Source organism: Harpia harpyja, chromosome 16, assembly GCF_026419915.1.
Source record: "Harpia harpyja isolate bHarHar1 chromosome 16, bHarHar1 primary haplotype, whole genome shotgun sequence".
Lineage (NCBI taxonomy): Eukaryota > Metazoa > Chordata > Aves > Accipitriformes > Accipitridae > Harpia > Harpia harpyja.
Window position 1 is genome coordinate 24,624,947 of NC_068955.1, and position 14,268 is coordinate 24,639,214.

The 14,268-nt window shown below is 41.0% G+C and overlaps 1 protein-coding gene across 1 annotated transcript; it reads right to left on the minus strand.

Moving 5' to 3' along the window:
• Positions 1–172: 172 nt before the first annotated feature.
• DEPDC7 (DEP domain containing 7) lies at positions 173–9,530 on the minus strand. The gene is made up of 9 exons (XM_052811778.1): positions 9,424–9,530; positions 6,652–7,039; positions 4,511–4,638; positions 3,410–3,599; positions 2,380–2,594; positions 1,182–1,324; positions 854–979; positions 675–753; positions 173–490 (listed from the first exon to the last, which is right to left on the minus strand). Exons 1-9 carry the CDS (start codon positions 9,494–9,496, stop codon positions 276–278), a joined length of 1,557 nt encoding a protein of 518 aa, XP_052667738.1. The 5' UTR covers positions 9,497–9,530; the 3' UTR covers positions 173–275.
• Positions 9,531–14,268: the final 4,738 nt, after the last annotated feature.

Below are 14,268 nucleotides of genomic sequence, written 5' to 3' on the forward strand. Positions count from 1 at the left end.
TTCCCATCTCAGTAATTTTGATACTTGAATAGAGGGAGTCAATAGACTTGGCTTTAGGTGAGGAGAAGGAAGGATTATTTTGGCCCTACAGCAATTAAGAACGAGCAAAGCTAAACTACGTACAGGCTAAACCTGGGTACTGTTGGCTTGGGTAATAATTGTATACGTTCCATCCATTTCCACAAAATAATTTTATTAGATACATGAATACAAAAGACTTACAAATATATTAGTGTTTTCAATGCTGGAGTATAGAAAGTAATTTATATTTAAAGTCACACACACATATTAGTAACTCTGTCTCCAAAATACTGCATAAAAATACTTGGATTACTACTATGAAACTGACCTAGCAGTCTCTTTCTCTCTTTGTCAGAGAGCTTTGAATCTTCATCAATAGCTTTCAATAGAGATAATAGCTCATCTTTTGTGGTCTTCTCTGTATTGGAGCGATACTCTCTTTCATCAAGTTTTTGGCAAAAGGTATAGCCTAAAAGGAAACAGGAGACATTCAGACAGTTAACACCACACTCAACCACCCTCGAGAATCTACAGACCCATCCTCTAGAGTCAAATTAGTCATTGTTACAGCAAGTCTTTTTGCATCATCTCAGTCCCTTCTGTTTCTTATTTGGGTGCATGACAAGCATAAAAACTTCAGTTTAAACTGTTACCTGTTATCTTACTAGGATCTTGGCCTTTCTGCAAAGCCATCAGTTTATTGCTGACCATTTTATGCAGTGTCCCTGGGATCTTGAATAGAAAGAGAAGACAGTGAAACAGCAGCTTAGAAAAAGACAATTCTGCATAAGCATACAAGATAACAAAAACCTGGTCGTTTTCTAGCTCTTACCTTTAACACATCTTTTTGGTGATCCACAAGGAACAAGATCAGGAGGTCAGTTTTCCCTCTGGATAAGGTTTTATTGTTGATAATAGCTTTAGAGAATGTTCTTTTCACAACCATCCTGTTGTCACTCTAAAGAATATGTGAAATAATGACCAGAAGAGGAGAATTAGTCTTGCCCTTTAAGAAGGGCATCACCTTTGTTCTTCTAGAGTAATTGCTTTTTCTGTAGTCACATATTTTAAGCTACAAATGTGTTTTCTGACCAGTATCTGGGACATTTAGATTTCAGTAAGTGTAAAGCAACATGTAACAGTTAAGTATACACATTTACCTCCTTCTGTAGTTTGAGCTCAGAATTATGTGCTGCAACAGCCATGAAGTACAGTAATCTTCTGAACTCCTCCCTGACCTGGCTGTCTAGAAGTTTCAAATAGAGTTGAATGGCTTCTAAAGATTGCTCCATCTTCCCATTCACTGGGGAGAGATAAAGGTATCTATTGTCATATTTATTTAAATAAATGTTACAATAAAACACCTAAATTAGCCATTGAACAGACGTTCATCTCTCTAAACGGAACTGGTCAAGCAAAGCAATTCATTCTCACAAAAATTTCTCACAGTCTCATGAGAGCTGTTTGCATACAATCTGAGAAGAGCCAACACCCAGGCTTTTAGCCTGATATTTAAGAAAGCTCACTTTCAATTAAGTTCAATTACAGTTCAGCCATCTTGAATGGAATGCAAAATACTGAAAAAGGAAAAGGGTTCTGTTAAGAAAATGAATGACCTCTTGTTGTGGAAATAAAGATCTGCCAAGAAATGAGGGATATGTCCTAGATAAATGGGCTAGCTTGACGAATTAATTGCAAACCATTTTGTAGAGCTTCGCTAAGTTTTAATTGGCCTTACCATGCAGAATACCCATTTTGGATGTGTGAATTATTTAAATGAAGTAGGTTGTACTGGTTTCCTCCTTTTATCACGTAGGGAGGAGGAATTGGATATAAATGCAAAATATTCCCACCAACATGGAATAAGAATAATCAAAGCAGAGAAGGATGAAAAATAAGAACAGGAATGAGAAGATGTTAATTGAGGACTAAAACATCAAAAGCTTTCTAAAATGCTGTCTAAACAAAATTTAAGAAACACACATTTCTGTGGAAAAGAAGGGAGAGTTGTGAATGGGGTACAAAGCACCCACACAGCTTTAAGTTTAGATCTTATGGCCTAAATATTTAATATTAGGCCATATTTATATTTAATTTCCTATGGATATTTAATTTCCATGGATACCAACTACTATCAAATTATAGCACTCCAGTTTCACAGCCATTCTACATAGACCTGAACAAAAACTACAGAACTGCATATAGTCAGGACCAAAATTTCAAAGTACAGCCTTCATGACTAGAAATTAAAAAAAAAACTTGTAGAAGTCAACCTTTAAGCTTGGCTGCTGTAGTAAATACTCAGTTTGTCAGCACATAGCTCACATAAGCTTAGGAACACAGCTTTATTTTACTTACCTAATAGTTCTGCAATTCCTGAATGAATTTCAGATGCATGGCTTAAAAGTGGCTCCTTTTTTTGGCCGTAGTATCTACCAATATTTTCAAACAGCAGTAGTTTCCATGTGTCTGCTTTATCTGGTTGATCAGGCAAGTTCCTGCTAATATCTACCACCATCTGATCTGGAAGGTATTCCAAGCAATCTATTGCTGCTGAGAGCCATTCGTCTGTTCTAGAAGACAGAGGGGTTTAACTTTGTAGCATTACTTACTGATGCCTTTCAGAGTTGGTTGCATTGTTTTTCACAGAAAGTAGGTAGACTGGTTTCTCAATCACAGCAAAAACTGCATGTGTAGGTACTTGAATACGTTAGAAATCGACACACACACAAAAAGAAACTTTTCCTTGACACACTCAGGTAGATCATAGCCATATACCTCTTTGTTATGTATTTAATCAAGATGAAGAGTTCGTAATCCACACAGGTAAACAGTCACAAGCAGTTAAACCTGAAGTTAGTGATGTCCTCTACTGTTAGACAAGGACATAATTATTGCTAGATAAACAGAAACATGAACCTTGATCTGATTCAGATTGGTAAAAGTTTTTCAGACTATGTTTTTAACTGTATTTATATACAGTTTCAGGCTCAGCGTTCTTGGCTTTTTTAATATAATAGGAGAAACTCAACTATTCCCTCACAAGTAATTTTTTTAAGGAAAAAATTTCAAGATGATAGCAAAATGCTCTATTCTTCCCTCAGTGCAGCAAACAATTTCCCCTCTGAATACTATCAAATACTATCATTGCATTCAAAAACTCTTCCAGTGTTCAGCAGAAGTTGTCTTAGCTACTTCTGGTTTAGAGCTTAGCAATTGTTATTTACCAATTTTTCCAGTAAAGTCTACCAGGGAGAAAAGTACCTACTCACATCCTTTCTGCAGTACTGGAGACTACTACATTTTTACCCAAAGATCAATTGTGCTTTACATTCCTATGAAAGCAGGAAGTTTTTCAAAGTTGCAGAGGTGAGTGATGAATACTTACTGTGAGTCACTGAAAGCCTTAAGAATCTCTCTGTCTAGGTAGTTACTTGTGATGACATATCCAGTTCCCTTCCCTGGTTGTGGAAGCTGAGGTCTGATCTGTTGATGCTCAAGTAAAGACTCAAGGAGCGGAAGGTCTACAAGCTGCAGCAGACGAGCAATTGTTTGTTCTTGCCATACTTCATTAATAACTGCAAAGGGTGGAATACACAAAGCACATGGAGACTCAGCATGTGCAAAAAGAGAGATTATGAAAAAAAAGACTACTCCCCTTCCTCCCATCAGTCCTAACCTAACAGATTAATTTTACCAAAATAAAGATTTACAGTAGCAGAAAGTGTGGGCCTTATCAGCTTTAAGTGCCTTTTATCACCACAAAAGGCAAGAATTAGCCATTTGTTGAGTTAACTACAAGTGTTGAAGAACTGCTTTTTGGATAAGTTTGAAGTGCCTTACATTCTTTGTGCTCTAATTTGCAAGCAATCTTTGTTCTAGATAAGGGATTAAAAAAAAAAGCGTAACGGTGACACCATCCTTATCACAGCTTCCACAATTGTGACCTGGCTTCAGTTTTGAGAGTTTCTAGGGTGCGTAAGCACTTTTAACCAAAGGGAAAAATGCATTAGATCATGGTTTAGTCTGAGATCAGAGAAGACATGAATTGTCAAGAACAGTTTCACACAATACTGAAGGTGTGCTGGATGGTGCCGATAGACAGTTAAAAAGCTAGGGAACAGTTTTAGCTAACAGTAGACTATTGGCCACGATTAAGTCAAGCACAGAAGTAGTGCAGGTAATTGAATATTATGAAGAACGTTCCTAACTCAAATCAAGCTCTATACAATTGTGTATTCTTCTCCACAAAATTCAACACTGATTTATTTCAACTAGAGATAATGGGTTCTGTCTGATGAAATAAAAAGGTAAAAAGCAAGCCCGCAACAAATATAATTTGCCTTTGTTATGACATGGTATTGAAAACAAAATACTATGAGAGTCAGTTTGACTCCCTCTCCAATCTGACAGGCATAAGCCTTTCCAGTGCTACAGTTATTATCCTCCTTCTCCCACAAACAAATGACTGAGACATTATTTGGCTTACCTCGACGGGACAAACTATCAGAGATGTTTACTTGAGGGGTATTTGCAGGCTTTAAACTCAGGTTTTCCCAGAGATCCTCCAAGCTTTCTGGTTTGACAGTAGAGTGAAACAACATGCTCTTCTCATGTCTGAGATTAAAAACCAATTTTTATATATATTTATATCCATATATATGGATAACCAAACATATCATGTAACATATAGATAAGGATAACTGCCCGAGATTAAAAAAATGTTTTCTCTATATAAATATTTATATAATCTTCTCCCCCTCTCCCATGCCCCATACTTTCTCTGTCCAAGTCGCACAGGACAATGTATGATACCTTAAAGAATTATTTGTGTGCAACAGTTGCATGCAAGTGCATAGTTCCTCTCTTTGAACTTGTCACAGCCGGCATCAGCAAGCTATCTCCATTACCACAGAGAAAATCCAAGAGGAGGAAATGATTAAGGAGGGGAAATTACTTTAAAAAATCCCAAACAAAATTGCCCCTTCAAAGCCTCCAGAGTTTTAAGACATTATTCCTGATGGCGAAGTGAGGACAAAAATTAAGAGCTGTTCTTGAAAAATCTAGAAGGTGGTTGCTCTGTAGCAACACTATTCCTAAAGTTATGCAGCTTGTTCATGCCATCTACTAATTAAAGGCTTCAGAAACCTGTCACCCACTTCTGTGCATTAGTTAGTTCTTCTCATAACTGCTTTCATATGCTATCGAGTAGATAGCATAACAACTTCAGCCACAAAATTACTATTCCTCCAAGCATGTTTGTTTAATTTCAATTTCTATAGCTTCTTTGTTTTAGGGCACTGCAAAATCCCTTTGATGTCCACTGTCTTTACTATGTACGTGACAAGTTGTATGTATCAATAGATCTGTTCCTTTCACTAAACGAAGAAAGGTAAACCAATGGACCTGTGCCCTGCCCAGAAGAAAAACACTTTCATTCTACGCTAATAGAACACGAATAATCTTGTTTCATGACTGTTTGTCCAATATATTCTAAGTCTTCCTTTAACAGCCCTTGTGATTAATATATTTTTAAATACCACATTTGATTACAGAGTTTTTAATTTCTCACGAATTCTCCTCTTTTCAGGTAAAGACTTGGGACAGCTTGCTTTAGCACAGAACAAGAGCTAGTCGGGGGGGAGGGAGGGGAAGAGGAAGCAGATGCAGGACCAAGGAACTATCCATTTTTTATCTCTGCTTCCAGCATTTTCTGATCAGTTGGGTTGACGCACTGAGGTTCACACCTGCTACTCTTATGATCACATCTATCACACGAGGTTTTTCTTTTTTTTTTTAGGTCAATACTATTTGCAGTTGTCAAAAGTGTGTATTGCTAAAAATATTGCAAAAACTACATGAATGTAGCTTCTTGTAAGAATATGTTGGAATATGTTCAGAGATGAACACTTGACAAAAACTGTTTAAGGGAAGTTATTTGGCGAAGTGTCATCTACATAGCAGTGTGTTCTGTTTTGTGGTGGTTTAGTTAGTACCACAGTTTTCTTTGCCCACTCCTAAAGAGATAGGGAAACAAAACCTCACCATTGCACTTCCCTCTGGTTCTGCGATGGCATGCAATAGCGTAACAGCCTGCTACTTAGCCTAGGAACAAGTCATACATGCACAAAGAAACAGCTGAACATGTTTCAAAAAGCTAAGTTTGAAGTGTAGTGAAGCTAAGATGATGAAAGAAGAAAACAATTTTTTACCTGTTTTTTACTTAAAACCTGGATGGATTACTGGCTTATACCAGAGCTAGGTGTGCAGTGACTAGAGATTACTCCATTGCATTAGCCTATTTGATGCACCTGAATCCCAGTTGGTTATACTGGTTTAGAGCCCAATAGATCAGTATCTGTAATGCACTTAATTTCTACCCTCCCACCCAACTCCCCCAAGGCGATGTGATAACAGACACAGAAAACAAGTAACTACGCAGGCTGAATGATTTACTCACTTCAAATTGCTGTTTCCTACCTATCTTCCACCCACAAACATCTGTATAGTATATACTTCCCCCTCCCCCAGGTCCTGTAACTGTGCAAAAGCTTTCCCTTCTCTCCCCCAGAATACATAACATTTTCCTACTGTAAAAAAATCTCTTATCTTCACATTCCGCATACTAACCTTCGTGGTGTACACTGCTGGTAATCTTTATCAAGTTCCATTTGGTTTGAGACATTTGTGAATCTGTAGAGGCTACTGCTACTGTCTTCAAATACAGACCGTTTGTCTTTTCCAAAGACCCTAGTTGAAACAGCCTCAAATACTTTGTAATCCATCAGCGCTTGACATACACGAACTATTTTAGCACGGGAAATATCAACATCCCCAAAATACTTGTTCTGTAGAAGATGGGCAAAGATAACATCCACCGCATCTGAACCAATAAAACAGTCATGATAGCACTTCAGGTTTTGGCGACGCTTTTTCACTTCCACTTGAGTTTGAAGTGCATTGATAATGCTGCTCCAGACGTACGTTGCTCCAAATGGTTTCTGCGCCAAGCTAAAGCCTAAGAACAGAGAAAGCATAAAGATTGAATTCATGCTGCAATTAGAAAAGAACTGCCCCCTTTCTGGCTGCTAGCTTTCACGACTCTTGTGAGGATTTAAAAATCTTTGAGACTTCTGGTTTGGCTTAGGTTGCTTATGCATTAACATTTTGTTACTTTCTTGGCAAGTCTGTCTGCATTGTACCAGTATATCTCACTGTGGTCATTGCTCTCACTACATTAGCCTGAAGCTTTGCAACCAGGAGTTTCTACTTTTTCAGCCTATCACTTTGACACTATCCTTTTGCATACTCCTCCATCACCTAATGATTACACTTGCAGAACCTACTCCTAAGCACACATGTTCCCACAACCAAGAACTAGCTCTATGTACTTGTAAATCCCCAGTTCCTCTACTAACACTGACAAAACTATACAGCTGGGCAGCGAAGAGGGAAGCAGGAATGAAGAGACACATCAGAACCTTTTTTCCTACAGGACTGTGCAAACACACAAGCTACCGAGTATCAGTGCTTAGCATATCACTAACAAGATCAAGAATTCTCTTGAGACACCACTCACTCAACACTTATCCCACAGAACAGCCTTCTACCACCACAGCTCCAGCTGAGATGTAAGCTGTGTACTCAATGCCACTTCCTTGAGCCAACCAGTCTTTCCTCGCCCAATAAAACCACTGAACTATTACTCATTTACCAATCTGATTAAGAATAGCATGCTAGCAACTAACAGTTTGACCAGAGGCTAGACTCAGCCTCCACAAGGACTTAAAAATACAGAATATACTTATAAAGTTTGCAGGTGGCACCTAATTGGGAAGAGTTGCAGCCACCAGAGAGGCTAGAATTAGAATACGTGTTTCTCAGTAAATCAGATGAATAATTTATTAAGAGAGAAAGCAGAAGAAGAGGAGAGAAATCAAAAGCTGAAGGACAAAATGCGGAATGAGGAATTGGCAGCAATCCTACAGAAAGCCATCTGGGGTTATGACAGACCTCAAACCAAATGAATTAACAGTGTGATACAGTGTTTGAAAAAAAAAAAACCAACAACATGCAACTCATTCTGGAACATATTACCATGAACATTTTCCACAAAGATGCAGGAGGTATTTTTTCTGTTCAGTCTGAAGTGGCATTAGAGAACTGTATTCCAATTTTGGGCACCAGAGTTTCCAGCTGATCTCCATCTGCCAGAGAGCTCAGAAATTAGCAAGTTGGCAGGGAGAGCAGGGGTAGGGGAGAAGTTAAGGGGAGAATAAAGACTAAAGAAAAAGAAAAAAAAGCAGGTGACACGATAGCATTTGAATGCACCAACAATGTTATTAAGGACAGCAATGATTATCTTCAGAGCCATTATCAAATAGACACCTGCTTTCTGAAAAGATTTGTATCAGGGAAAAAGAAAAAGCTTTTTACTACAAGGCGTTGAACCAGACTAGGTAGAAACCTTCCAGAATCTCCAGTTTCCAAAGCTTTAAAAGTACAAGACTGACAAGGCACGCACTTGCTGATACTTTAACCTGATGACACCTTCAGGTAGGCAGAACAAACAAAACAAAACACAGAATTTCCTTCCAGCCCTACATTTTGATAGCTGGCTAGCCTGTTTGGAAAAAAAAAAAAAAAACCCAAACCCAACACCACCAAACATACACCAATGCTGGTTTCTGTTGCTAAAATAAGTATCAACACATACTACCTGCAATAATTCTCCTATTAACTACTGCTTTATCACCTCTTCCTTCCACACATAGCCCCTAAAATCTTTTTTGGGGGGAAGTGGTATTAAGTGTGGCATTAAGGTTACAAGGTTTTACAAAGTTAAGGTGCTCGAGGTGGGAAAAAAGGAGAAATTGTTCTCAGCCAGCAGCCTTTAGCCCCTTCAGTTGCATTAACGAGCCACCTGCTCTTTGACTTGCTTTCAGGACAGAAACAGCTGCCCGAGTCTCCCTGTCGCTCACCCCCGCCCGCAGCTCCACGGGCACTCGACAGGCACCGCGTTCCCGCCGCCGCCGCCCGGGCCGGGGGCTGCCGCACCTCAGCGGAGCTGCCCCACCGCGGCGGCCGAGCTCGGTGCGGGGCAGGCGCAGAGCCCGGCCGGGGCCTCCCGGGCGGAAACGCCTCCCTCCACCGGCGGCGGAGAGCGGCCAACTTTTGAACCTCTGCGGAGCCGGGAAAGGCGCCGGCGGGCAGCGGCCGGGCGCGGAGCGGGACGACTCCGACCCCCGGAGCCCGCAGCGGGGCACACCCGCCTCACCTCGCCTCACCTCGCCTCCCCTCACCAGCCGTCCCCGCCGAGCCCGGGCTGAGGGCACGGCGCCCGCTGCCCGCTCCCGCCCGGCCCCGCTCAGCCGCCGTCCCGCTCCCCTCCCCGCCCCGTACCCGGCGGCCTGGCGGCGGGGCTGCAGACAGCGCCGAGGCTCAAAGCCGCCGCCTTCTCCCGCACCGTGGCCATGACCGGCGACGGCTCCGCGCACTGCCGCGCCGCCCCCCGCCCGCGGGGAGAGGTAGCCCGCCGAGGGGCGGGGCCGTCGCGCCCGCGCCCGCCTCCATTGGCCGGGCGCGGGCCCGCGGGCGGGGCGGGGCGCGCGCGGCGGCGGCGGTTGAACGGCTGCCCGCGTGCCGCCGCGGCCCGGACGCGAGGCGGGAGCGCCTCACAGCAGCCGACGGCGGCTCGGGGGACGCTGAGGTGAAATCCAGCCCCGCCGCCCTCCTCCTAAGGGCCCGCGGGGGCAGAAAGAGCGGCGAAAGCCCGTCTAGGCACCCCGCCCCGGAGCGGCGTCCGGGCCCGCCCGCCAACCGGGCACAGCCTGGCCCGCGGCCAGGGAAGGTTTAACACCATTCCCTTTCTGTGAACGTGAACGCCCGCGGGATCCACCACCAGCGACCGCCTTCTGCGCAGAGGGGAGAAACGCAGCAGCCTCGCGGTTCTGGTGCTGTCACCTGGCTAACAGCGCTGCCTGCACCCGAAAACGCCGGAGCGGCAAACCCCCCCGTGCTTCCTACAGCGCTGCAAGCGGCACCCCGCAGTCCTAGCGATAGGATGTATAACCCCGGTGTTGGAGCACAGAAGGCAAGATCTTCCCCGTATCTACTGCGCACTTTACAAATAAATATCAAACGGGTCAGCTCTGTTTCTTTAAGCTAAGACGAGAACAGGCCTCGTACGTGACTATGGACGAACAATTAAGCAGTGTTCTTGCTTGTTACCAGGACCTATGGCTTGAACAACCACACATGGTTGAAATTTTCCTCTCGTCTTACATGAGCTGTTTATTATAGCAGTAGGCATTTTTTTATTGGAATGAAATAATAAACTCACTTTCAGGGTAACAGAAGTTTTTTCTACTGTCCGCAGGAAACTGCTGAGAGATCAAACATAATTTTCTAGTAAGTATGGAGTATTTTGGCGATCCCTACTCAAGGAAAGTGTATTAGAACAACAAAAAATTCAATCATATTTTTCGACTGACTGCAATAGGAGCAGACACAAAGCCAAACTGATCTCCGTGATATGCAAACTCAAAAGTATATAACGCACACTGAAGACCAAATATAGATATTACAAGTGATACAAAAATTCATTCCGAGTTCTCAGATTATTGAGCTGTTGATGGTAGTTTTACAAAATAAAATCCCCTGTGAAACTTTAGCCTGTTCTGCAAGAAATTCCATGCAAGCAGCTGTAAAGCACAGGACGTCTGCTATCCACTGAAACTCAGGTTAGCCACCTTTTATCCTTATTTGTCACACTTAAAGGTAGGGCACTGTACATTTTTTCATTGTATACAAATGAACAAACAATGGACTTCACTTTAAGCTGTGAAAAACTGGTACAGGGAACTAGAAACCACAAACTTATGGCAAACAAACATTTCTTCATATTTCACTGCCAGAGCAATAAAGTGTTTAATAACAGAGTTCTAAGAGTGGAAGTTCTTGTTAAGTTTTTCAGATAAAGAAGTTTTACGTCTCTGTGCTTAAGCCCAGAGAAAAAGGAATCTATTGCAACTGTAGCAAAATGCTAGCCTTTGAAAATCAAAGTTCATATTGATTTTCAACAATAGGAAGTGACAAACAGATTTCTTTCTTGGGGGAAGATTAAAAATAAAACCAACCACCCCCCTGCCAGTTCTGACTCACAGGTGTCTGCTTTGACAGTTGCCATTAAGAAGCTAATTAAAAAAACCATAACGCATGGGTCAATGGGGATTTCCATGATACATTATTTTACTATTCCCTACTTTTGTAGTAGTTTGATCCTAGACTTTTTTGATGCATTGCCAAAATATATTAACTGCAAATCAGTAAATGCCTGAGTTAATTTTAATTTTTAAAAATAATTTATTTTTGCATAGTTGTTGAAACAAAGTGATGCAGTCAATCATTCTGCAATGGTTCACCATAATCTTGAGAGAATTTAGAACTACAAACATTTTCAAATAGGAGGTGTACCAATCAGTTAAGAAGAACATTACTCCTTACACCACAGAATGATTTGTCAAAATACTGCTTTTAAGGAACAGAGTGAACCACAGCTAATGCACTGTGAGCTGCTAATCTAGAAGGTTATAAGAATTTTATTCTTGTATTTTATTACTAGGTGATCAGCAGTCTACCCTGGATTTCTGCCTTTGCTTTTCTGTTTCTCCACAGCGACCACACCCATAACACACCGGTTTCTCCATAGGCAGGTGGCAGCTACTGGCTGGTCAGCCAGCTGTTGTCGAACAGTGTATCTGCTACCAAAGGATGTTGAAAAATGCTATACCTCTTTTAGTATTTCTTACAATAACATTATTATAAAATGCTTTCCTAAAGCACAGACATACTTTTATGTAATTATTAATATATACCTAATTAATTAATTTATACTTGTATATAGTAATTTTCAGGAATACAATCTCGTGCAGCCAGTATGGTCATTCTTAGCTGGTGTAATTCCTTAGACTGTGGTGAAAAGATCTCAGAATGAAAGTGCAACACGCAGTATATGGCTTCACCTTCCACAGTGTTTTCCCCATATTAACCTCCATAAAGTTGAACACAGAATGCACAAGAGAACAAATTTGCCAGTTACAAAGACATAATTAACATAATTCATTCATCAAATCACTTAGGACCAACTTAGTGGCATCCAGCAACTAAGCACCATGCAGCCACTCGCTCACTCCCCCCGCCCCTCCCAGCAGAATGGGGGAGAGAGTCGGGGGGAAAAAGGTAAAACTCGTGGGTTGAGATAAGAACAGTTTAATAACTAAACTAAAATATAACAACAATAATAAAAATATAGTAATAATATCTGTAAGGAAAAGGAATATAACAAGAAGAGAGAAATTAGACCCAAGAAAAGACAAGTGATGCACAATGCAGTTGGTCTCCACCCACTGACCGATGCCCGAGCAGTGATCTGCCCCTCCTGGCCAACTCCCCCCAGTTTACATACTGAGAATGACGTTCTATGGTATGGGATATCCCTTTGGCTAGGTCGGGTCAGCCGTCCTGGCTGTGCTCCCTCCCAGCTTCTTGAACGACTGCTTGCTGGCAGAGCATGGGAAACTGAAAAATCCTTGACTTAGGAGAAGCGCTACTTCGCAACAACTAAAACATCAGCGTGTTATCAACATTGTTCTCACACTAAATCCAAAACACAGCACTGTACCAGCTACTAGGAAGAAAATTAACTCTATCCCAGCCGAAACCAGGACAACGTGGAAAGTAACCTTGCTCTAAAAGCAGTTCCACTGAAAAATAGAGGACTACATACAGAGACAGATGCTACTGTAGGTGCACATATCAAAACCTGGTCTGTAGGGTGTTGGCCTGCAAGGGAGATTGTAAGCAGCACCAGTGAAGGAAGTCTGATGATAAGGAAAGCTTTACTGTTTGCTCTCTATCTAATAATGTGAAGTTGCACAGAACAACAATTTTGTGATCTAGTTATGGTGACTGAAATGTTTTTTTTAACAAATTATGCAACCAAGTCCTAATTTGTACAGTTGTGTCAGACTCTTTGAAACTGTTATTAAGAACTGTTATAGCAAGGCGCATATTTATGTCCAGGTCATCTAGAAATACTCCTACCAACTACAATAGGATTGAGAGAGTGGCCTACGTTTTGAAGAATTTACAAACTTAACTTTTCAAGAATTTCTGAGTCCCATGTAAGAACTGTAGGGTTTAATTAGAAGCATACAGCAGAAACAGAGTATTTAAATTCAACAGCCGCAATTTCAGGCATGTCTGCTGCTCAGGAATTGATTAACTTACTCATGTCAATTAAGTGTTTGCTTGAGGATAAAGATGATGACAAAGAATAAAGACCCACATTCAGGTCTTCTCTGATTATGGGGAGAGAGAAGGCAGAATGGAAACTTGTACCATCACAGTGAAAAACTGATGCATACCTTTATGTAAAGTGCTGTCTATCTTTTTCCATAATGAACTTGGAAGCTGGACAGCCAACCACTATTTGCAAGTGAGAACACCTGTAATTTCCAGGTATTCTGGGCACAAATGAAGGAGATATAATTGAATACAAGACCTTACAAAGTAAAATGACGATGTGATTAAGTCTTTCAATATCATTATTGAAAAGACAAAAGTTGGAGGCTGTGGTGCCTAAAAGATGGAGGCACATTAATAGAAAATATGGGGTGCTGCTGTGTTATCTACGGAAGATCAATGCTTGGTTAAGTGATTGGGAAATGTTATGTATTCTTGAAAGAAACAAGGCCGTTTCAATTTCAAAATTTTTAGAAAAACTGAAAGGACCCCAAACCTGGAAAACAAAATGTTCTAACACCAAGAAATGTTCAATTTTCCAATTATTATTCACATTTTATGTGCCAAAAACTGGAAAAAAGAACTATTTGTCACTGAAAATTGACTATAAAATAAAGAGGTATTCCTGCAGAAGAATACTATCCAATTTCTTATTTTCAAAAGAATTTAGATACCACTTTTCTGAAGGATTAACATAGAACTCCGCTTTTCAAATGTTAATCTTGCATCTCATAAACACATCAGACTACAGGCTCCCTCTCTTACACCAAACTTTTTTCTTTAGATTTCAAATGTCTTCCCACAACAATATAAGCTTTAAAGATTAAGCGTATGTCAACACAGCATAAATTTATATATACGTAAAATTTAATGCCATAATTACAAGGATCTATTGAACCCAATATTTATGGCTGTTTCTGAAAAAGCATAGCAACTAATAAT

Bases quoted from the DNA above. Each gene is read 5' to 3' on its own strand.
- DEPDC7 (XM_052811778.1), bottom strand. From the start codon at position 9,496: ATGGCCACGGTGCGGGAGAAGGCGGCGGCTTTGAGCCTCGGCGCTGTC. The intron at 2,595-3,409 runs GTAAGTATTCAT...TCTGTCTTCTAG, and splicing joins AAGGCTTTCAGTGACTCACA to AACAGACGAATGGCTCTCAG. The intron at 1,325-2,379 runs GTAAGTAAAATA...ATCTCTCCCCAG, and splicing joins AGGAATTGCAGAACTATTAG to TGAATGGGAAGATGGAGCAA.